Below are 25,354 nucleotides of genomic sequence, written 5' to 3'. Positions count from 1 at the left end.
GAGTCTAAGTGCACACAGATCCTCTATCTGTACATCGGACACGTGCTGTAGGCCAGTGGTTCTTAACCTCGGTCCTCAAGGACAACTAACAGTGCACGTTTTCCATGTCATTAGTCACCGACACATTTTTAAAGATCACAGGTGGAGCTAATTATTTCACATTTGAATGTGTTTGGGGACCTGGAAAACATCCGCTGTTGGGGGTCCTTGAGGACTGAGGTTGAGCACCACTGCTGTATGGGATTGCAGCCTGCTCTGCACCATACATACTTGCAGACTGATACCAACAGAGCATATTGTCCGATCCATCAATGTATCACTCGCTCTGTAAAAAATGGATGTTCTAGATGGCAACCATACAATCACACAACATTCATCTCATGGCAATGTGGTGGGAGTGCAGACCTAACCTCCATGCTGGTTTGCAGCATGGGGACAGAAAGGAGATGCGTCGTGGGTGTACATATGCCAGCACTAATAAAGATGGCTGCAGACAGAACAACAGTGGGCGGCTTAAGCGGAAAAGTATCCTAAAAATGTCCGCCTAAAAAAATAAAACATTTGGTGCAGTAATTCTCGCCCCCAGTGCTGTACTCCGCTCACCCACTTTGGTAGACCTAGTGGTTGCCACCGCCTCACTTATTTCCATGAACTGGAGTGTAAAGGGGAGGGGCACTGACAACTCACTGTCTGTTTAAATAAGGTAAGCATTTATAGAAGACCGGACTATAACACCGTGCCGCTGGAGAACCTCCTGTTGGAGCATCACATGGAATAGGAGTATGTAAGCAGACCTCTAGAAAACTACAGCTCATGTTTTAGGTAGATCCAATCTTTAACTGCAAAGTATTTTCAATGTCAAGCTGCATAATTCATTTGTGAATAAAAACTTTATTTGGGCTTAAAACATTCTAAAGAACTCTTATACAACTCACTACAAAAAAAAATATAACATAACTGGGTTCATGTCAAGCAATGGGCTTATTTTAGGATGCGACAATAGGATGTACCAGGTAAGTTGTCTTTTGTTTTTTTTATTTTTAATAATAAAAAAACAGACTAGAATCCAGTCTATGGAGACTACACATTTACTTTACATAACAGATGCATTCATGTTTACCTAAATTTCCAGTCATTTCTTTCCTGTATCTCTCTGTTGTGCAGCATTGCCCAGCACACCCCCCCCCCCCCCTCCCCCAGTCACTATGTGAATGTATTTCAAATCTAGCAGGCGTACAGCATCTTACATAACACCACACAACAGTGGTCCTAGGGGCAGCCAGAACAGGATGTACCCGACCATACCTTTTCGACCAAGTCATGGTTCTTCCGCAGAAGGTTCTGTTTCTCTTCCACCCACTTGGAATCCTGAGGAAGACCAGTAACACAGCTTATTATATACTCAGTTATAGATTCTCATGAATACTGAATAAAAGTCCACAAGATGGCTGCCTCCAGTTTGTGCGCACATGACTGGAACACTACAATGAAATTGGTGGAATGGCATCAAAAAGAGGGGTAAATTGGCCGGGAACTTACCGTCCATGATCGTATTGCAATATAAAAGACACAATCATAACTATTAGAATAGTAACTGCAGTGTGAGTGTGTGAAGGCTTTTATTTGTATTCAATATACAAAAATAAAAAAGCAAGAGGGACACAGTATGGGTAATGTCCCTATGGCAGCCACTTGGCACGCCCTCACAGTGTAGTGTCTCACTCAGCACCTTAATGACCAGAATATAAGTATACTAGGTGATTCATCGCGCCCTACGGGCGCTCTTCACACCGGCGTATGGGGCTACGCCCCTTAATTTGTGAACATTTGTATTGTGAGAAATATGGTTAGAATTGTATGAAAGATGCCCTGTATTGCAGCTTCTGGCAGTGGGTGAGGGTCCAGCGTGGCAGCACAGGAGTACCGGACGGTGGCCCTGAGTCAGTGTCTCCTCCTACTGGGTGGGAGTTAGGGTGCATGAGAGCAGGAGGCTGGGATATGAGGCATCATAGGGGTATGTGGGCAACACAGCGTCAGCGATTACCCAGTGGTGGAAGTTACGGTTCAGGAGAGCAGGAAGCTGGGTAGTGATAGGGGTGTGTGGGCATACGGGGGACTAAAGAGGGTGGTGGACACTGTGCAGCTTCTGCCAGTGGGTGAGGGTCCAGCGTGGCAGCACAGAAATACAGGAGTCAGTGTCTCCTCCGACTGGGTGGGAGTTAGGGTGCATGAGAGCAGGAGGCTGGGCGGTAAAGCATGATAGGGGAATGTGGGCAACACAGGGTGAGCGGGTCTCCACTGGCGGAAGTTACGGGGCAGGAGAACAGGAGGCAGGGCAGTGTCCTCCCACATTGATGGCAAAAGTATTCAACATCGGCCATAAACCATCGATTATTTGAAAATCATTGATGGTCGATGGGCATCCCTAGAACTGGAGGAGGGTGGGGGACAGTATGCAGCTCCCGGCAGTGGGTGAGCGTCTCCTCCCACTGGGAGGGAGTGAGCGTGCATGAGAGCAGGAGGCTGTATAATAGTGGTATGTGGGCAAGACATTGATAAAAGTTGTGGCGCTGGTGCAGAGGGCAGTGGGGAAACCTGCAGTGCGGCAGCCAGGGCCGGATTTCCCACCTAGGGGCGGTACCTGCTTGTGGTGGTACAGGATCCCCCATTGTCACGGGGGTACGTGAAATGCGGGAGCGGGGGCCGCGGTGGTCCGCTGGGGGGTGGAATTGCCGGAAGGGGGTCTGGGGGGTCTGCAAATTGCGGGAGGGGGGGTGGTGTGTGGGGATCCGCGGTTAGCGGGAGGGGGCGGGGGTCCGCAAATCGTGGGCGGGGGGGCTTGAATCGTGGGAAGGGGGGTCCGCAAATTGCGGGAGGGGGGTTGTCGGGGGTCCGCAAATTGCGGGAGGGGGGTTGTCGGGGTTAGTGAATTGCGGGAGGGGGGTTGCGGAGGTCCGTGAATTGCGGGAGGGGCGCGTGGGGTGCCGTGAGTCAAGGGGGGGTGGTGCGGGGGTCCGTGAATCACGGGAGGGGTCATGAATCGCAGGAGGCGGGGGTCGTGGGGGGGCTGCGAATCGCAGGAGGGGGGGTGTGGGGGGTTGCCGTGAATTGCATGAGGGGGGCGTGAATCAAGGGAGGGTGGGCGCAGGGGGGTGGTGCGGGGGTCCGTGAATCGCGGGAGGGGGCATGAATCGCGGGAGGGGGGGTCGTGGGGGGTTCCGAATCGCAGGAAGGGGGGTATGGGGGGTGCCGTGAATTGCGTGAGGGGGGCATGAATCGCGGGAGGGGGGGTCCCCGAATGTGTGAATTACGGGGCGGTCGCAAATCGCGAGAGGTGCCGAGGGGGCCCGCAAATCGCGGGAGGGGGGCGCTACGGGGGGTTTCGTGAATCGCGGGAGGGGGGGTCGTGAGGGGTTGCGAATCGCAGGAAGGGGGGTGTGGGGGGTGCCGTGAATTGCGTGAGGGGGGCATGAATCGCGGGAGGTGGGGTCCCCGAATGTGTGAATTAGGGGGCGGTCGCAAATCACGAGAAGTGCCGAGGGGGCCCGCAAATCGCGGGAGGGGTGCGCTACGGGGGGTTCCGTGAATCGCGGGAGGGGGCGGCGCGAATTGCGGGAGGGGGGTCGCAAATCACAGTAGGGGGGGGGGGTGCCGTGAATCGCGGGAGGGGGGGTCGCGGGGGGCCCTTTTAATGCCGGGAGGGGGGGTCGCAGGGGTCCCGCGAATCGCGGGAGGGGAGGATGCAGGGGTCCTGCGAATCGCGGGAGGGGGCTCGCGGGAGGGAGGGGTCGCTGGGGTCCCGCGATTTGCGGGAGGGTCGCGGGGGTCCCGCGTTTCGTGGGAGGGGGTGGTCGCGGAGGTCCAGCGAATCGCGGGAGGGGGTGGTCGGGTCTGGGACGGATATTAGACAGCACTTACATCGACACCATTAGTTCGACAGCTCAATAGGTCGACATGGTTTTAGGTCGACATACCATTAGGTCGACATGTCATTATGTCGACAGCTCATTAGGTCGACAGCTCATTAGGTCGAAATGTTTTTAGGTCGACACTGCCATTAGGTCGACAGAGTCTATGTCGACAGTCAAAAGGTCGACATGGTTTTTTTTTCGTTTTTTGGCCGAAATGTCGACACAGTCGACATGGACACAGTTTGAAGTGTACCGCAGCCGCTCGCTATGCTTTGGGCACGGTGCCTCGCTGCGCTCGGCACACTATTTTATTCTCCCACCACGCCCTAGTGGATAGTAGGGCATGAAATACCGCCTGTCGGCACATGTCGGCTCAATAAACAGTGAAAAAACCCATGTCGACCTTTTGACTGTCGACATAGACACTGTCGACCTAATGGCAGTGTCGACCTAATGAGCTGTCAACCTTATGAGCTGTCGACCTAATGAGCTGTCGACATAATGACATGTCGACCTAATGGTATGTCGACCTAAAACCATGTCGACCTATTGAGGTGTCGAACTAATGGTGTCGATGTAATGGCTGTCGATGTAAGTGCTGTCTAACAATAGTCCGGATACCGGGGTGGTCGCGGGGGTCCCGCGAATCGCGGGAGGGGGGTCGCGGGGGTCCCGCGAATCGCGGGAGTCCCGCGAATCGCGGGAGGGGGGGTTCGCGGGGGTCCCGCGAATCGCGGGAGGGGGGGTCGCGGGGGGGGTCCCGCAAATCGCGGGAGGGGGGTTCGCGGGGGGGTCCCGCGAATCGCGGGAGGGGGGTCGCGGGGGTCCTGGCAGAGGGTAGGGATGTGCAGGAGTAATGGTGGATGGTGGCTGTGGAGTAATGGTGGATGGTGGGCGTGTACTGTAGCCCTGGCTGGGCGGGGGGAGGTGATGTCAAGGGGGTGGAACGTCAGACACATGAAAGTGAAACTGTTCTACACAGGAACGTTCTCCACAGGGGTTGAGTGACAGATCTGGCTAAATATATAAGAGATAGCAACTCCTGAAATATGAATAAGGTAAGACGGTGGTGCATATTGAAAGGACTGTGGTTGTCTCCATAGCAAAAACACCTCAGTTCTTGTTTATTACAAAAAATACCTTTAAAACATAGATACTAATAATCATAATAAATAATATCACCAACATAAAGCAGTATGACCACAGTTTTTGGAAATGTACATATCACAAATCAGATACAAAACAATGTCCATCAAGAAGCAGATTCAGAGATATGTGCTGCTAAAACCATGTTAGAAACTGGGACCCTAACTTTGAAGGCTGAAGTCACATGCACATGGCTTCCAATCAGGGGAGACTCCAGAGCAGGGGCTGTGGCACAGTTCAAAATTCAAACAGGAGAGCCTCAGAAACTGCCACCAACTGCCATTCCGAACTGACTCACTGGCAATTGGTGTTTCTCATCTATATGAATTTTGAACTGTGCTGCAGCCACTCCTCTGGAGGCTCCTCTAATTGGAAGCCGCACTGCAGCCAATGTATGCAGTAAAGTACCTGAGTCTGCACCCACTCCGGTTACACTTCCATGACACACCAATGAGGCACAATATATGTGCATCTGTTCAGACAGCTTCCAGCCGATGCCCAGTAGTGCATATTCCCAATTTACTGTGGCTCTCTAGGTCCTGTATGATTGAATCATTAGCAGTCCTGGGCCATGTGGCTACTTAGGAACCCTTCCCACAGCTCTACTTATCTATAAGATTGAACTAAAAAGTTACACTCTTCTTCAGGCTAGAGGAGAAGCCACATGGACATTTTAAATTCCTTATTTTTTGTATTTTTCTATAAGTAGTATGCAGTAGAGTTGGGGATTAATTAGAGATCTCTGGGTTTATGGGTAACATGAAAAATAAACTGCCCTATCGTGATAACAAATGTAATTCAATACCTGGGTTAAACTGCGCAATTGATCAGTATTCTACAGTAGCTGTGTGCCCACACAACATGCCAGGCCTGAGCCCACAGCCTTGCCAACCATACCTGCTCTGCCAAGCTTGTGCCACACATAGATCATTCCAGCCTTTGCCCCCAAACACATCATCTATCCTGTGTCCTACCCAAACATGATACCCGGGGAATACCAGCAAGGAGAGACATCATGCACGGTTTTGGTTATGGTACTTGGGCCCCATGTAGTTCAGCAGAGAACTCTTTGGGGCTGCTACAATGGCGCCTAACACTTCTGGGGCCTAGCTCACTCCTACACTGTACTCCCCCCAGCAGCCATACTGAAGCCTGTCACACCTAGCAAAGCCAAGACTCCAGTCATCTGCTCCTGACAACTGACAAGACCCTTCTGGTCTTCTTTATAACCAATCTATGATGCACCAATGCTCATTTCTGCAGCCTTCTCTCTTCACATTTGATAATCCAAAACCCTACAAAGAGCCAGGAAAACCCCTCAACCACCTATATGCCAGCTCAGATGGCAGAATCCCACTAGCCACCTCGATAGTACCTCCAACAGGCTACGTCAGCTACCAAACAGCGGTTTCAGCCAAAACTACCCTCCTGCTTTACAGCAATTATACAAACTTCATGCTACCCTCCTATAAACAACCCTCTAACAAGTCCTGCAACTTCAACCTAGCCGCATGCAATCACCACCCCCAGGACAGGCAGGGGGCGGAGAGGGGCATGGGGCAGCCCCATTAGCATATGGGAACACCCAGCATTTCATAGGCGTTCCCATGAGAATTCTGGGCATGCTAATGGGGGCAGGACGCACAAGCGGGGGGCGGGAAGATGACCTCACCAGATGTTAGCTGCACGCCCACTTCCCCCTGAACGTGCACGCATATGCAAGGTTGCTCAGTGCAACCTTACATGTGTGTGCACTGCACCACATCTTTCGAAAGATGTGGGCATTCCCCCCCCCGCCCCCCCCCCCCCATGCCTGCATGCCCTGCAAGCGAGTCGCGCTTGCAAGTGGGAGGCAGTAGCCAACCATTCGCAAGGCGGGTTTGGCTGACTTGCAAGGATTGCAAATTCGCATCCGAGCAAATCAACCAGAATAACCCACCTACAGTACTGTATCTGTGCAATTCGGGTGGGTCCCTGAACCATATTATAGAAACCGAATACTAAGCCATCACTAAATAAGCAAAGGGCTATACCACAAACAAGGCCCAGATCGGGCAAACTACAAGATGCGCAAGAGAAGCGATACAATTACACGTTTATTTTGCCCCTAAGCATTTCAGATGTACTGTATGTTGTATTTCCCCCATTCAATATCATTTGTTTGTATTGTGTGGGCCGACCATTAAACATAAGCAGGGGGTTCAAGATGGCTGCCGTGCCTGCTGTGGTTAAAGAAAAAAACACACATCTAGATAGGACATGATCTGTGTGTGTACAGAATAGTTTAGCTGTGTTTAGAAATGGTGTTGCCTCACCCGCTGTGGATATAATAAACTGTATGGCAAAAGGGTGGCGATTTTGTGTTGTTACAGTATATTGTATTTCCTTGCTGTAACTACCGTAGTGCGCCCAAGTTGCCCACATCATCTTCAATGTATTATGTGATATTATGCCTACATGTCAAGTGCCTTGAGTCCAACTGGAGAAACTGACCAGCTGATGTACCCAGCGAGGAGGGAAAAACTCCCAACTAAGGGGCAGGTTTTGTGCTCCAGCCAATCAGCTCCATTCATTTTTCAAACACACGACAGTTAGGAGTAGATTGGTTGTAGCACCATTTATCATTCTTATCGAGGGAGAACAAGAATATCACTGCCTATGAATTCTGCCCCTATATTACCTTTTATTAAGGTAATATAGAAAATAATAAGGTCAATGACTTGTGTATCTCAGAGGACAAAATAGAAGCCAAACCTGATAAAATGAAAAAAAAAAAAAAATGCTAAATTCATTTACTATTCGTATTACTAGCATTCCTGCTTTTATGACAGAGTGATGCGATCTGAGACGTAGCGGAACCAGGTTGCGTCACGCACGTTGACACAAATCCCGGAACAAAGCTGTACCACTACCAGCTGATACAACGGGTGACTGGTGCTCCCTACTCCAGATCAAGCAAATTAGATTTCTAGAACTGAAATGAAAGCAGATCTATTTTTACCTCTGCTGCCTAGAAGATCTTGTCCTCCTGATAATCTGAGCCAGTAAGGTGATAATGAGAAAGATCTCACCCAACAGCCAGGCCATTTATATGGCAATAGCCACACCAGTGATAGAACCAGCGCTGTATCACACGCAGGCTCGCCTCAGATAATTATTACTAAGCCTGGGTCATTGCCTTCATCCCATCTGCTGCCGCTATGCAAATGCTGGGCGTGATGCTGCGGCTATATGTTCATAAAACAACAATACTGTACTAATATATATATATATATATATATATATATATATATATACACATACATACATATACACACACACACAAATGCCATGACCAGCGCAAAATACTTCCCATACAGATGTCTCTACATACGTTTATGCTAATATTGCAATAAATAGCCCCAATAATTTTATTATTATTGCAATAATTTAGCGTGCCACAGACTTTGCAACTTAGCACCTCAAAACCCTAATTTTAAAATACCTAGTCTTTTCTTAAACCCAGCCTGTGACATGGCAGTTAGGAGCTGATTGGCTGGTGATTCATCATTCGCCATTTTATCATTTCAAGCTTAGTACATCTGGCCCTATGTCTGGGCGGCAGCTATCTACTCACAGTCAAATGCAACTGGGGGTGTAGACTCCTCCCCTCTAGCTGGCAGCTCGTTAGCTCTAGGGTATAAACTAGATCTTTGCCAGAGTCTACTGCAAATGCGTCAGCCTACAAGGAAATGGCACGCTGGCCATTTTCCTGGTGATTTTCCGAATATGCATGTGCGAAACGGCAGGAAAATGTTTTCCCGTGATATCTGCAGCACTGCAGCCGCCAACAATGGATTTAAGACAGACGTATTGGAAAAGTGGGTTCAGCCATTATAGATATGCCACTTTTGTAAGCGAATTAAAGCACAAAATTGAGGAAGAAGTAACAAAAACTACAAAAAAGGAAAAGAAAATAAAAAAACTATTTTGACAGGAGTGCCCTGTGGTGTGCATCATTAGGCTTACTATGCAAACTTCTACCAAATTCTTTACTACAAAAATACTAATCATATATAGTACACTATAAGCAAAGTTAGACCCAAAATTGAGCAAAACTCATCAACATTGTGTAAAATGCTCTGATGCGAGTGGCCTGTGATAGGCACAACTTCGCTCTGTGACTAATTCCTTTATGCCAAAAAAGCTAATCTTTAGAACCTACCGTATGTCACTAAGGGCCAGATGTATCCAGCTTCAAAGAGTGATTTAAAGGGAGGCATACACAGCCAGCCAATCAGCTCCCAACTGTCATGTTACAGGCTGGGTTTAAAAAATGACAGGTAGGAGCTGACTGGCTGGTTGTTTATCATTCTCCACTTAAATCACTTTTTGAAGCTTGATACATCTGGCCCTCAATGTGACCTAAGACGCAAAAAAAAAAAAAAAAAATTACAAATATTTCTATTCCATCTTTACTGCAATGCGCACACATCGTAACAAGGATGTGGCGGCATAGCGGGGAGTGGGCGTTCAATTATGCCCTTTGCCGTGAATAGGAGCCGACATGGGCACCCCATTCACTTTAGTGGGACCTGGCAGTGATGCCAATGGGCGTGGTAATCCACGCTGCTACAGTAAGCTAAAATACGCAGCAACAATGTAGCGGGGCACATATGTATATAATGTTATCACACCAATGTGCTGATAGTTCCAACCTGTTAGAATATTCCAAGCATCTATTAGCATGCAAGCTTATGTGTACGTGGACGCATCCCCGGGCATGCGGCCGTCCAGCTAAAATAAATAAATAAATCATTCGATGGTCGGAGACCATCGAATGATTTTTCTGCTGCTCGCAAATAAAAGTCAGTTAAGACTGGCTTTTATTATGCCCGCAGATCTACGAAGAAGGGGGCGGTCACCGACGCCCCTTCCCTTCTCAAGCCTAGGGTGACGAATTTGGACCTGAATCGGCCCCTATATTGCAAGATCAGTCAGATGTAGTATTTTGTGATATGTCCCTTTGAAAAAGAGCTGTCAGAAGATTACGGTCCCTAAACCGTTCACTCATGTCATACTAGACCAGGCATTCCCAACCACGGTCCTCAAGGCACACCAACAGTGCAGGTTTTGTAGATATCCAGGCTTGAGCACAGATGACTTAATTAGTATCTGAGGGATTCTGATTAATCCATCTGTGCTGAAGCCTGGATATCACTAAAACCTGCACTGTTGGTGTGCCTTGAGGACCGTGGTTGGGAATGCCTGTACTAGACTATAGAATACAAAATAAAAATTGAACATGAAATGAGAACAGGGTGTTGTCTGACAGTGATCTTAAATTGTACTTTGTCCAATGTAAATGCTCGATGCTACAAGATCAGATGAAAAATACTTTTTTTTTTTTTGGACTGTAATCCTTTATTATAATAAGAAAAAGCAACGCAAAATATAAGAAAGCCATGCTCTTACATATACACCGCCCACCACCAAGCTGCAAGGCTGGAAAGCACACTGCACAGGAGCACGCACAGAGGCTTATGGAGAGACTGCCTGGTGACCGTTACCTGTCCTTTCTCAGACAAAGAATTCTCCAAGTCTTCAATCTTCGCCTGGCATCTGAACAGGTCAACCTGCAACTGTTCCCGAGTCTGTGGGCGACAAAGACGGACAAGTGAGCCAAAGCCAACATGTTCTCCAACATCTCTGTTCTCCTTTGATATAGAATACCACTAGTTACGTCAATTTGATGCTTAACAGGAGCAAGAATTGCCATGGCTGGCAGATCGGCACACCGCACTTCTCATCTACAAATGTACATTTATCCGTCATTGATTAATGAGCCTGGTTACAGAGATGGAGTCATTTAAGGATTCAGGAGAGCAGGGTATTCGTATCATGCCGAGTCAATAAATTGTATGGAAATGAAACTTACTCTGGCTTCTCTTTCAGCATCCAGCGTTCCTCCAACTTGCTCTTGGAGAAGGGCATATGCCCGTTGCAGGGCCTGGTACTCTCGTGTCAGCTGGCGAAACCTTAAGTCAGCTTCTTCTTTTGGGGTACTCTGTCAAAAATAAAAATGCAGAGTATTATTAAATTAATCCTGCACATTTCAGGACATGGGTAGACTGATTTGTCGACATTTCCCATATCAAGGTATTGAGAATGTAACTTTGCTGCGTCACGTCTTTAGGCCCATTCACACTGGGCGATTTTGAGCTGAAAGCAGCTCAGTTTTGTTGTTTTCAGCTCGAAAGCCGACCAGTGTGTATGAGGGGGCAAGTGGTGAGCGCTGATGTGTGCTCGCTGTTCATTTGCTGGTGTTTCCAGCAGACTGAACAGCTTTTCACATCATCCTGCTAAGAAAAGCTGTTCACAGCAACAAACATTGATGAGCAGGGGGAAAAACACTCCGTGTGTATGAGTGATTTTCAGCCCAGCTATTTCAGCGATCATCGATATTAATACACGCTGTGCAAAACCGCCTGTTGTGTATTGACCTATTAAAGGCCCCCATACACTTGTCCGGTTCGGGCACAATTTTACCCGATTCCAATGGATTAGGGCGAGATTTGGCCCAAATCGGATATGTCAGTCACCCGGATCTGATGCCTGGTCCCATGCACATCGGATCGGACAGGGGGATCATACGTGCTCCACCTATGATCTCCATGTCGGACCCCCTCCCAGCAGCAGGGATCACATGCGATACATCACATGCAGAAGAGCCGCATGTGGTGTATTGCATGCGATCCTGCCACCTGGGATTGTATTGCATAGTGTATGGCCACCCTTAAACACAAGCCATATAGGATTGATCTAAAAGAAATGATTACAGCATATCAGCAACATATTTCTGCCGACTTCATCGTGAAAACACAGATCATTATGTTCAAATAATGATTTCAGATTTAAAAAAATAACGGTAGCTCCTTATTTAATTATATGAAAGAAAATCGCATCTGGTTGTAGAACTACTTCATACATGTGGGACAAGGGGGGTATCCACCAGATACAGTAACAATCTGTTATCATTCAATGTTAGTGTTCACTATTTCATGGTCCATTTGTAAATCTATTTAACAGTAACCCCCAATGAAATAGTTAACACTAACATTGAATGAGAACTATTATAAATCAAGTGTCCACAAAACCCAGGACAGAAAATGGACATGGGAAAGGACCTCATCTGGGGCTGACCCGATGCTGTGGGCTCTGCAAAGTGGGGGGTACCGCCACCTCCTCCACTTGCAGGAAGCCTGCTGAGATTTTGATACCAGCGGGTGCCTGGAGACAACTTCCCTGCAGCCAAAGACTGGACTGGAGATCACTCATGAGCTCTTCCTTCCGGTTGCCGCAGGGTACGGTGGCCAGGCGCCGGAGCTGTTCAGTCCTGTTTGTGTGGCATTATGTGTAACGGGCACTACTTTGTGGTATACCTTGCATAAAGTAATACGGTGTGACAGCACCCCTTTGTGTGGACTGTAACTTCAATGCATGTCATCCCGTTATAAAAAATAGGAGGGAGGGTGCAAATTTATAGTTTGCCGGGGGACGACACTCTGGTGTCAGCCCTGAGCCATAACGCACAGTGCACACAACCACTGTAGACCAGCCAATCCTGACGGACATAACATTAATCATACAGTAACAATGACTAGAACTTACATCTTCAATGTCTTCTTCAGGTGTTGCTGGTGTCCTGTCTGTTTTGTCGGTGTTGTAGGAGGTGACCGAAGAGGTTTCAGAATCCACGGATTCTTCGTCAAATCCAAAAAACGTCTCCACAACATGCCTCTAAAAAAAGAGAGCCGGTTATAGTGCATTGAACGAGCAGAAGCGCCATGCAAAAATAACAATTACTTTTCCATCGCAGTTTCCTACAAATGAACAATCTATTTCTGCTGCATTAAAACATACATTCATTAAAAGAGATGAGAATACGGTGTTCTACTGGATATTGGCCATATATGCACAGAACCCCAGCAGTAAGGGCTTTCTAAAGTAACATGGTAGCACCGACTCCTTCTCCCATGGCGCCATGTTACACAATGTGTTTCCACTTCCGTGTCATTACACGGACACATAAACAATCATTAGTAACACCAGCCACATCATAGCTGTACCTCCTACTGTAAGATATATAAATGGCACATGGGGACCAAGGACGGGGGGAAGGCACAAGTCAGAGAAAGGCTTGCCGGATATGACAGGGGACTCATATGCATTAAAATCATGTTGCTAAATGGAGCTGAAGGCTGTTTAAGCTTGAAGCATGATAAGAGCCCTGACTTAGGGTCAGCAAAAGTTCAGGCAGTGAAAAAACTCTGCTAGGTTTTTCTGCCTAGTGATAAGGTGGGCAGAAGTAGTTAGCCTATCAGGAGTTAAGGGGGAGGGTACATTTTAGCACTACTTAAGCTCTAGGGACCATGTGACCTCCACCTTCTTACCTTTGGAAGTGCTGGTTCCTGTGGGTCCTGCGCAGATCTGGTGAGTGTTAATTTCTTCTTTACATCTCTGTATTTGAAAATGTCCAGGCCACGTCGCTCTGCTCCCCCTCCCCGCCGTCTGGTGGACGCTGCCAGGCCCCTTGCGGGGTACCGGCGGCCCAGGGTGAGAGTAGTGGCTGTGGAGGATATGGGGGAGGCTTTGCCTGCCCTCTCAGTGGATGCAGGGGGTGATGCGGTGGTTGTGATAGCCCCCCCGCCAACCTCCCCTTCCCCGGCGCCGTCTGCGGTGTTGGGGCAGGGCAGTGAGCGGGCAGGGAGTGGGGAGGGCTTGCGGGCGGAGTCGGCGGCACCGGAGGTGCTAACGGAGGGGACGGAGGCAGCGGGGAGCGTAGCGTCGGGCGGGGTACAGGCCGCAGCGCTGGCTGGTGCGCGGCCTGGGCGCGAGGTGGGTGACGCGCCGGATGACGCGGCAGCGCTCACAGCTCGCGGGGATGTGCGGGAAGTGCAGGCCTCGGCTCTGGTGAGCGCGAGGCCTGACACGGCAACGCAGGCGGCGGGGAACTCCTCAGAGCCTGCTGAGGCTGGGGGGTCCCCCGCTCTGCAAGGGGGCATACAAGCGCCAGGTGTGGGGGCTGGTAATGAAGCGTTGGCTTCCCTTGCGGGGAGCAACGCTAACGGGCAAGTGAACTCAGTGGCTGTGGGGAGTGAGGCTGCTGGGGGGGGCAGGAATGGTGAGGGGGGTGGGGGGGTGGTGAGCGATCAGGCTGCTCCTGTGGTGACAGGAACAGGGGGATTCGCTATGGGGGATTTTGTGCCTGCAAGTAACATGAATGTGGGTTCTGTGACAGGAGGATTGAGTAGCCTCAGACCCCAATATAGAGTGGGGATGGGGACAAGTGTTGTGGGTCTCCCTAATGCTGGGGTTAATCAGGGGATTTTTGGTGAGCCAGGGTTGGGGTTTGGTGGCTACAATGCCATGGTGGGGCAGAGGGGTGGTGCAACAGCGCCACCTGCAGGGGCAGGGATGGGAGGAAATGTTTTTTATCCCAGTAGTTCTGTGGGCACATCAGGGCAGATGCAGGGACCTGCAGCAAGTGTTTACCCGGGATTTTCTTCAGGGGGTGGGATTATGTCAGCAGCAACCTGGCAGGGGCCTCATTCCCTCCCAATGCCTCAGGTTTCCCCCATGTTAGGTTGGCAGGGACAGTGGGCCCCGCATAGCTCCCCATATTGGCAGTCCCACATGGGGGGTAGTGGTCAAGGGGGGATGCCCCAGGGGGGCCCCTTTAGGCCTGTTTTTCCCGCGGGTTATGGCTTTCAGCAGAGAGCGGGGTATCATTCGGGGTCTATGGCCCACCCTATGTGGGGGTCCATGGTTTCGCAGGGGTACAGCTCACCCAGTTCAGCGGGCAATGTTTGGGAGCAAGGGTCATGTTATGCAGGTTTTTGGCAGCCGCAGATGGGGCAGGGTTACGGGTTTCCCCCGGGAGCGGGGGGGGTTGGGGGGTTTCCCCAAGCATCAGGGGGATATGGTAACCAGATCAGGCCTGCGCACCAGCAGCGGACCCCGCTTTCAAGTGCTTTTGAGGTTGTCCCTCCGGCCATGGCGGAGGCTTCGGCGTCCGTTGTGGCCGAAGGGGGCAGTGTTGTTTCTTCCCCCCCCCCCCCGTCTCTTGTTGTGTCTTCACAGGCGAGTGTGGGTGCAGGGACGGCAATGGCAGCCAGGAGGAGAAGTCGAGAAGTCCGATCAGAGCCAAGGACAGCCCCTGAAACGTCTGCAGCAGTTTCCGGGTCGGCCGTTGCGGCTGACGAAGCTCCGGGGACATCAGGCACGGGTGAGTGTGCGGTTCATACATCTTGTGATTCTACAGATAGTGACACCAGTAGTGTGGGGTCGGATTCCCCTCGGCGCCCGCGTAAGTTAGCTAGGATGATTGCACGCCAGGTCGCTAAGGTTACCACAAAGGACAAGCCTTTGGGTACAAGCGCTGCTCCTCCTCCTGCGGAGCCACCCCTGTTCACCGAGATGGTTCACTGTGCGAACACAGCGGTCACCAGGGGCATTCGTAAGAGGATGAAAGAAAAGATTAGAAAGGGGAAATATGTGGATATTTTTACTCTGACGGATGACATGAAGCAGGCCTTTGAGAAGGCAAAAAAGGCAGACGGAATAGGAGAAAATGCCTTTAGAAATTTTCACCAGTGGCTCAAGGGGTTTTTAGTTTTTGCAGCTTGTTATGCCGAGACCAGGGTTGGGGAATACCCCAATCTTATAAAATATTTGTTTTTGGTACACGAGATGTACTTGAAAACAAAGGGGTATTCCTGGCGGGAGTATGACGAAAAGTTTCGTCGAAAACAGGATGGTAACGCGGTGTTGCCCATGGGGTTCAAAGATGTTGAGGTCTGGCTGGAGGTCACTCAGCAGACAAGGCCTCTGGGGGAAGGTGCGGGAAAAAAGGTGGCAGCGGCGCCAGCTCAGTCCCCCAAGGTAGCGGGCAAAGGCAAGTGTTTTGCTTATAATGAAGGGAAGTGCAACAGGGGGGCGAATTGTCGTTTTCGCCACTCCTGCAGAGTTTGCGGGTCCAGTCACCCAGCAAAAGATTGCACCGCAGCCCCAGCGGGTAGGGCCGGTGATGCCAGTGAAGCCGCTGGAGGTCACAAGTAAGGCTCCTTCGCCTATAGTGGTGGCTGAGTTAGTCCGGTGGCTCAGGAACTACCCGGATCGTGAGGCTGCCAGTTTTTTGTTGAATGGTTTTCGTTGGGGTTTTCAGTTGCCAATTGAGGGTTCAGTACATGTTGTTGCGGTTAGGAATTTAAAATCGGCCAGGGATTTTCCTCTCATTGTCCGACAGAAAGTGGATGCCGAAATAGCGTTAGGGCGTATGTGCGGGCCATATGCGGTACCGCCAATACAGGGTTTGTGCATTTCTCCGGTGGGTGTTGTACCAAAGAGCACCCCGGGAAAGTTCAGGTTGATCCAACACCTATCTCACCCCCATGGGGGGTCGGTTAATGATGCCATACCGGAAGAGCTGTGTAGGGTTAGGTACCAGTTATTCGAGGAGGCCTTGCAGTTAGTGAGAGGCTGTGGCCGTAATGCGTTGTTAGCAAAGGTAGATGTCGAAGCTGCTTTTAGGTTGTTACCAATACACCCGGATTCCTTGCGGTTCCTGGGTTTCAAGTTAGGTAGTGAGTTTTTTGTGGATAGATGTCTTCCTATGGGGTGCTCGGTTTCTTGCGCGTATTTTGAAAGGTTTAGTTGTTTTTTGCATTGGTGCATTCAGTCGGTTTCAGGGCATCAGGGTATTGCTCATTACCTTGATGACTTCCTTTTGGTGGGTCAGGGCGGGAGCAAAGTTTGCGAGAAGTTATTGGAGGTCACTGAGAGGGTTTTCAGAACGCTAGGGGTGCCCATAGCGGAAGGGAAAACGGAAGGCCCAACACATTGCCTCAGTTATCTGGGAATCGAAATCGATTCCCAGGCGGGATGCTGCCGTCTACCGGCGGACAAGGTACAGAAGCTTTTGGGTCTCATTGAGGATTGCCTGGGTAAGCGGAAAGTGCGGTTAAAATAGGTTCAGTCCTTATTGGGATCTTTCAACTTTGCGTGCAGAATCATACCCATGGGTCGTGTGTTTTGTCGCAAATTGGAACGTGCAACAGCTGGGGTTGCTCGGCTCCATCATTCGGTTTACCTATCCAGAGAAATCAGGGAGGATTTAAAGGTTTGGTCCTCTTTTTTGGTTTCTTTCAACAGGGTAGTGTTGTGGCCTGCACCTCCTTGCTACAACAGTGCGTTGCAGTTATTTACGGATGCGTCAGGCAGTTGTGGGTTTGGGGCCTTTTTCAGGTTGGAATGGTGTGTTGCGGGATGGCCAAAGTCCTGGGTGGATAGGGGCTTTACTAGGAACCTTCTGTTGTTGGAGCTGTTTCCCATTGTGGTGTCCCTGGTGTTGTGGGCCCGTGAATTGGCCGATAGGCAGGTAGTTTTTCGGTGCGACAACATGGGGGTGGTGCACGCAATAAACAATCAGAGGAGTTCATGCCCGTTCACCTTGCGGTTGCTCAGGCATCTAGTATTGCAGTGTCTTCAATTTAATATTAATTTCTCTGCCAGGCATGTGCCTGGCATAGAGAATAACATTGCGGATGCATTGTCCCGTTTCCAATGGGTTAGGTTCCGGGAGTTGGTACCCGGGGCTTCTCCTGTGGGTTTGACATGCCCGCCTTTTGTCTGGCAGATCATCGAACCGGGTTAGTGGGGCTGGCCAGGAACGCTCTGGCTCCTTCCACACAAAGGGCATATGATGCAGCATGGAGGGATTGGCAGGCTTTCCTGGGTAGGTATGGTCGGGAAGGTGAGTCCATGGAAGACAGGTTGGGTGTTTTTGTGTGGGAGCACTACGAAGCGGGTAGGGCTAAAGGGGCCATGTCGATTGCCCTTGCGGGCATAGCTTTTCATTCTAAGCTGCGGGGTCAGGAGGACCCCACTCGGTCCTTTGTGTTGGCCAAGGCCATGAAAGGGTGGGCCAGGGCCAACCCGGCAACAAAGGACGCAAGGCGTCCCATTGATTTGGTACTGCTGAAAAATCTGGTTAAGGTTTTAGCGGATGTTGGGGAATCTCCATTTGAGGTGTTGCTTTTTAGGACCGCTTTTGTGTTTGCATTTTTCGGGGCATTTAGAGTAAGCGAATTGGTGGCTAAGAACAAAGCGGGCAAAGAGGCTGGTTTGCTGGTGGGCAACGTCAAAATAGGTAGTGGCAGCGTGTTATGCAGGTTGGCTAAGTCCAAAACAGATCAGCTGGGGAAGGGGCGCTGGGTCACATTGCAGGCGCAATGCGCTAAGGATATATGCCCGCTCAGCTTGGCGCAAGCTTATTTAGGAATCCGCCCTGCGGGGATTCAAGGGCAGTTTTTGTTGCATGCAGATGGGAGTTCAATGTCAAAGTTTCAATTTGCTGCGGTTTTAAAACAGTGTTTAGTGGTACTGGGACTAAGGCCCCAGGAGTATGGGACCCATTCCTTTCGGATTGGGTCGGCTACACAGGCGGCGGCGTCCGGATCGTCGGTAAGTGAGATCCGGGCGCTAGGCCGGTGGAAGTCAAATGCATACAAGTCTTATGTTCGTTTAGATAAGTTGTAGATGCGCCTGTTGCGCCAACCCTAAAACGAAGTTTACTGTCGGTTTTGGAACGGCAGCGTTCCGGAATCGATGGTGTGAAGGTTGTTTTTACTTTTTCCTCCACGGGGGCCTTAATTCAATTGGCAAAACTGGTCCACGGGAGGTTTTTTAAGTTTTCTCCTTCACATGGGTTGATTATGTATCAAGTTGTGTTTTTCAAGATTAAGATACTGATGTTAGGGAATCTCCTTATTTTTTCAGTTCCAACGGATTCATCAGGACAAATATGGCTCATCGGCCATTCTTTTATTTATTGGGCCGGGAGGCATCCAATGGCAAGAAGGTCACACGATTATCTTGGTGATAGGCAGGTCAGGTGGATAGGTGTCCGGGGTCTGCGTTGGGTCGAGTTCCTGAAATTGCTCATGAGGCATGAGAGGAACTGGGGCAGGCCTGAGTGGCTGGTCATTCATCTTGGGGGTAATGATCTGGGTATTACCAAAGGGATTGACTTGATTCTAAGCATCAAGTCGGATCTGGTGGCGTTGAGGGCACACTGGCCTAATGTTAAGGTGGTGTGGTCGGAGATAATTCCCAGGTTTCATTGGCGGGGTGCAGTTAGGATCTCCGCCATTGAAAAGGCTCGCAAGAAGGTGAACTCCGCAATAGGAGTTTTTGTGAGAGCCATGGGAGGAATTGTCGTCAAACATCCTTCGCTGGTCTTGGACAGTGTGAGGTTTTATCGTGAGGATGGGGTGCATCTTTCCCCTGCGGGAAATTGCATCTTCCTGGAGGATATTTTTAGAGTTTGGGCATGAGTAGGCGGGTTAATGGCCTTTCGGGTTTTATAATGGGGATGGCGGTGGAGGTTGCCTTAAGGCAACCTTTGTTGTGGCGGAAAGTCGCTACCAGCCAGCGGTCAAAGGGGGGCATAAGCGGTCATCGTGGGACACCACCCCTTTCGTAGGACGGCGAGTGGTCCTCGCCATGCGGGTGGACAAGGGGCGTTCCCCTGCGGGACCGCCCATTTTTTGCTCTGCCAGGTTAGGGGGTGGTGAGATCCTCACGATGCAGGTTGTGCCAGTTAGGAGGCGGTGGTGAACCCCTCCTTAAGTTTAAGTCACATGTTTCAAGTTGACTGGGCTGGCGTGTGGTAGCGTCTAAGAATTTTTGCCATCCTCCATTTTTTAGTTTAACGTTAGGGACTTGATCTTTAAGATCCCAAAATTCCAAATTTAAAATTCTAGTTTAGCTTAACAAGGTCTTCAATAAATAATTCCTTTGACCTTTTTAAACGTAATTCTGGTGTCTGAGTCTTTATTTTGTCTGCGTGAATTATTTGCGTCAGTCTCAAATTATTTTAAGTAGAGGTTTTTGTAATTATGGTTATATAAAGGTTAATTAAGTCATGGGCTACTTAATGGAGCTGAAGGCTGTTTAAGCTTGAAGCATGATAAGAGCCCTGACTTAGGGTCAGCAAAAGTTCAGGCAGTGAAAAAACTCTGCTAGGTTTTTCTGCCTAGTGATAAGGTGGGCAGAAGTAGTTAGCCTATCAGGAGTTAAGGGGGAGGGTACATTTTAGCACTACTTAAGCTCTAGGGACCATGTGACCTCCACCTTCTTACCTTTGGAAGCCCTCCCGCCCTCCCTATTTTAGTACCCAGTGGTGGGATGGCTATCCCTCAGAGTGCTGGTACGATTGGTCTTTTTAAGCAATTTTTGTGGTGGCTTTTCAGCCAAAATGGCGGAAAGTCGCTACCAGCCAGCGGTCAAAGGGGGGCATAAGCGGTCATCGTGGGACACCACCCCTTTCGTAGGACGGCGAGTGGTCCTCGCCATGCGGGTGGACAAGGGGCGTTCCCCTGCGGGACCGCCCATTTTTTGCTCTGCCAGGTTAGGGGGTGGTGAGATCCTCACGATGCAGGTTGTGCCAGTTAGGAGGCGGTGGTGAACCCCTCCTTAAGTTTAAGTCACATGTTTCAAGTTGACTGGGCTGGCGTGTGGTAGCGTCTAAGAATTTTTGCCATCCTCCATTTTTTAGTTTAACGTTAGGGACTTGATCTTTAAGATCCCAAAATTCCAAATTTAAAATTCTAGTTTAGCTTAACAAGGTCTTCAATAAATAATTCCTTTGACCTTTTTAAACGTAATTCTGGTGTCTGAGTCTTTATTTTGTCTGCGTGAATTATTTGCGTCAGTCTCAAATTATTTTAAGTAGAGGTTTTTGTAATTATGGTTATATAAAGGTTAATTAAGTCATGGGCTACTTAAAAGGACAGGAAAGGCCACTAACATAAGTGACAGGCTCAGACCAGTGCTTAGGTCACAGTGGGGTAGATGTATTAAACCCGGAGAAGAGATAAAGTGGAAGGCGGTAAAGCACCAGCCAATCAGCAGTGTTTGAAAATGACAGTCGGTGCTTTTTCCCCTTTTACCTTATCTCCAATATATCTCTTCTCCAGGCTTAATACATCTGCCCTGATGCCCTTTATAAAATAATATTTAATAAATAAAAACAGTCAATTAATGGTTCCATGTTTAAAATAAATAAACCAGCCGCTGTATATGAAATGTAAAATAAATAAAAAAATAACCTGATTCAAAGTACATAAGCCACATGCATACAAAATATGATTTTACGATATATAATACAATACATTTAATATAAATTTAAACCACAAATTAAACTTTCACTGCTTTGAAAACAACATGGTAGCAGATGGCAGATGTACGGACGATCACAAGTAGAGCAGTTTCATGCAGGAGTATGTCATACTTAAGGTGCCCATACACGCACCGATCCCGGTGTGCGTTCCGGGCTAAAATAGCATTGCATGCCTTGTGCATGCGTTGTGCATGCGATGCGATGCGATGAAAAGCAAGTACAAAAAGTATGTGCAGCACATACTTTTTGTACTGTGCGATGAGATGCCGCAGGAGCGCGCACCTCAAAGCACAGATCGCACCGCCAGGATCGGTGCGTGTATGGGCACCTTATGAACATGTCCCCTCTTAAATAACATCCGGCTAATCCAAGGCATAGGGCCAGATGCACTAAGCTTCAAAAGTGATAAAATGGAGAGTGATAAACAGCCAGCCAATCAGCTCCTACCTGCCATGTCTCAGACTGTGTTTGAAAAATGGTAGGCAGGAGCTGATTGGTTGGTTGTTTATCACTCTCCTTTTTATCACTTTTGAAGCTTAATCTGGAAAGGATTATTCACTGCAATTTAACGCCTCATATCATTTGCACCACCACTGGAGGAAAAGGGGCAAATTTACTAAAAGCTTCTAAAAAAGGAATCGATGTTGCCCATAGCAACCAATTAGATTCGGTCTGCCATTTCTCTATTGCATCCCAGACAGAATCTGATTGGTTGCTATGGGCAAACATCCCTTCTAGAGAGCACTCTACATACCTAGCAAAAGTGCATACACTAATAAGCAGCGCGTTTGCCTTGCCGTGCGATTCGATCGGGATCAGAGAGCAAGGCAATCCCACTGTGTGTACACCCCTTATGCAATAGGAAGCTGCGACCAACCAATTAACAACTGGCAATTCAAAAGGGGTGTACACGCGGCGCTATTGCCTTGCTATTCCATCCCGATTTAAACGCACGGCAAGACACACACACATTCAATTTGGACCATATAGTACAGATCTGTACCATATAGTCTTGCCTGCACAGTCTATTTTTCTATTCAATTTTGATCCTGCGGGCCAGCACATCGAGATCGAATCAAAATTGAATGCGTTCGATTTGATTTTGCTTATATACAGTAAGCAAAATTGAAAAGAACAATAGATTACATCGAACCGCCGTGTGCACAGAGCATTACTGTAATGCATGATCAGCTAGAAGTGCGCCATAGATCATAACACTCAAATCAGACAGACTGAAGTGAATGTTCGCTTTCTACTCCTCGGATTCCTTTTATCTTCTCCTATTTACAGGGCTGGCTCTACCAATAGGCAGCTGCTTAGTAGCATCAGAACCGGGGGGGGGGGGGGGGGGGGGGGGCAGCTCTGAATCTGACTGAGAGGCATCCTTGTTGGACCCATTGCATACGGCAGGTCTGAACTTCTAAGATGCCACCTTCACACTGTTACCGGAGGTTCTGGCCAGTCGGTCTTGGTGTGTGGGTGCTGGTGCGAAAACTAATCCAGGTGTGATAATCCTCTCACAAAGGGGCACATGTACTAAGCCATGAAAAGTGATAAAATGGAGAGTGATATATCACCAACCAATCAGCTCCCAAATGTCATTTTCCCCAAACCTAGCCTGTGACAGGAGCAGATAGGCTGATAGTTAGATATTTACAGAATGAATGATCCGTCCTTCACGTCTCTACCTCCCATTGTAGCCACACGCATTCTCACCACCAGAAGCAACCATTGCTATTCCTCTGAATTATATATGGGTTGCTCTCCACAGTGCCCTCTTTACCTTCTGTTCATGTTCCTCATTTGTATCAAAGACATCTCAATCTAGAACGCCGCTTAATATGTTGGCAATTTATAAATAACTGCTAAGAAAAAGAAGCAGCAGCACCAGCAGCAGGCTGTTTAGAGGACAGGACAGGTGCCTTAGAAGTACTGCGACCTGCAAATTGCAGAAATCACTCAGCTGAATCTCATGCATAGAAAACACATGACATTCAGTAATTGCTTTAGGGAGGCGAAAGAAAGACACTACAGTAGATGATGGCACCTAAAGAAATGTATTTCACAGGAGAGCTTACAGGATTTACTTGGGTACTCGTCCTGATACAATGCCCAGTGCACACAGATCAGTATTACACAAGTAAAAACTGATGTGCCCCATAGGGATAACTTTACTAAGGTGGGGGTTCTGGTGAAGATGGGAAGTTTTCAGTGGCGGCCCCAGAGGTAGGGCTGCAGCACAGTTAAAAATTCTAATATTTGAGGCACGGCAACTGACTCACTGTCAGTTGGTGAGTCTTCCTTATTTGAACTTTGAACTGTGCTTCAGCCCCACTTCTGGAGCCCCCACTGGGTTTTCCCATAGCAACAATCACAAAATGAACAAAATCATGTGCACTGCAAAGAAGGGGGGGGGGGGGGGGGGATGATGTAACATGTGCAGAGAGAATTATATTTGGGTGGGGTTTTACTTCAAAGTGGGATCTACAGTATAGTGCAGTGTAAAAATAAAGCAATCAGTATTTTCCCTGCACAGAAACAAAATAACTCGCCCAAATCTAAGTTAAGTTCTGTCTATTTGAGAAGGAATTTGCCTCTGAGAGTGAACCAGAATAAGGTTGTATATATATTATCTTCTAGAAGGTTCTAAATAAATGAGAAGGTATAATCTGGTAGGGAACATTCCACCTTCAATAGAAAATTTTAGGGTTACCACCCATCCGGGATTTCTCCGGACATTGAGACCAGCGTCTAGAGGGGTGGCGTTCCCGGACTATACAATGTCTGGGAATAGACAGCTACTAGCTGACATCACCGGATGCCAGCTGCCCGCCATTTTCCCCTTAGGAATATACTCATATACCTGAGAGTGCCTTAGTTTTGCGTGTACCTTCTACATCATTCAATGGTCGGTGGGGGAATTCGCCCTGCAAAAGGGGGGGAAGCAGCATATGTGAACAGCGGGAGAGTGAAATGACACGCATCACTGCAAACTTCACAGCACTGCATGTGCGTGTCAACCAGAATAACCATTATATAGTCCAGGAACTTCACCCTTCTGGATGCCGGTCTTAATTTCCGGACTATACAGAGTGATCCCAAATGGGTGGTGGGAACCCTAGAAAATTTACCCCAGAGGGTCCATTTCCAGAACAAAATGAGAGGTGTCCTGAACACATACAGACTATAAACCATTTAGGGACTTGCATTGTGTGAATACAGTAAGTAGCAGCCAGCCACCATTACAACTGGTTGATCACCATTAATTGCAATCAGTACGAAAGACATTATGGCCATGAATATACGGCTGGAAATTAATACCATGCTCCGGAACCATTGCTTTGTTTAAATCACCACATTTTACTAAAGTGCCCTTGTGGTGGCTCAACGATCAACTAACAGCCAGACGGAAGCCCTTACAGCCACTTGGCACTCCTGTAGGATCGCTTACAAAGCAGCCTATACTGTACAGTACGTGCACAAATATCTAGGCAAACCAGGTCTTTAAATTACACTATCACGGAATTAAAAAAATCTGCCAATATATACTGAGGAAACAAGGAGCCCTTGTGACATTAAACATAGGCAGACAGAAGAAAAAAAAAATAATAACGGAGCACATTAAACATTTACACCCTACTTAGTCTAGGGCAGAAATCCCACAACCCCAGCAGCGCCTCCTTACCGTCGTGTTTGTAGGTCAGCTCCTGGCACCCAGAAAAATACAGACACACCAGAGCACAGAGGCAGATGAAGAAGGAGAAGTAGACGATAAGTAGTAAATCTTCCATTGTGGTCTCTTCTGTCCCCCTTATTGTATTCCGTGTATTAGCCTGCTCTGTGACACGCACTCCTGCACTGGACTGAGGTACGGCAGGACTCGCACAGCCTCACTCCGACGCTGCAAACCACTTGCACACTGAACGCCCAAGGTGCATATTTTAAAAGGCTGATTTTCTTAGAGCCAGTCACTCTCAGTAACGCTTATGAAAATATCATAGAGCATCTGAACTGGGCGCAGGGAGTCCCTAGACTATTCCCCTTGTGAGGTCTGTACAGCTAGCAACAGTAACCT

At 48.7% G+C, this 25,354-nt stretch overlaps 2 protein-coding genes across 7 annotated transcripts in view; both read right to left on the bottom strand.

Moving 5' to 3' along the window:
• The window catches only part of JAKMIP1 (janus kinase and microtubule interacting protein 1), a 320,143-nt gene that overhangs the window by 37,573 nt on the left and 257,216 nt on the right, over positions 1-25,354 (bottom strand). For all 6 annotated transcript variants that reach the window (XM_083155504.1, XM_083155462.1, XM_083155496.1 and 3 more), the window contains exons 9-12: positions 12,708-12,836; positions 10,975-11,103; positions 10,607-10,690; positions 1,306-1,368 (exon numbers count right to left, since the gene is read on the bottom strand). In XM_083155504.1, coding sequence (XP_083011630.1) covers positions 1,306-1,368; positions 10,607-10,690; positions 10,975-11,103; positions 12,708-12,836 — 405 coding nt within the window. The remainder of the gene's footprint in view (positions 1-1,305; positions 1,369-10,606; positions 10,691-10,974; positions 11,104-12,707; positions 12,837-25,354) is intronic.
• LOC146025907 (uncharacterized) lies at positions 24,901-25,098 on the bottom strand. The gene has a single exon (XM_083156090.1). The coding sequence runs from the start codon at positions 25,068-25,070 to the stop codon at positions 24,909-24,911; it is 162 nt and encodes a 53-aa protein (XP_083012216.1). The 5' UTR covers positions 25,071-25,098; the 3' UTR covers positions 24,901-24,908.

The sequence above is a fragment of the Crinia signifera genome, chromosome 1 (genome assembly GCF_055691185.1).
Source record: "Crinia signifera chromosome 1, ASM5569118v1, whole genome shotgun sequence".
Classification (NCBI taxonomy): Eukaryota; Metazoa; Chordata; class Amphibia; order Anura; family Myobatrachidae; genus Crinia; species Crinia signifera.
Note: the sequence above shows the minus strand (reverse complement) of the source record. Positions and strands in the feature narration are given on the sequence as shown.

Bases quoted from the DNA above. Each gene is read 5' to 3' on its own strand.
- LOC146025907 (XM_083156090.1), bottom strand. From the start codon at position 25,070: ATGGAAGATTTACTACTTATCGTCTACTTCTCCTTCTTCATCTGCCTC.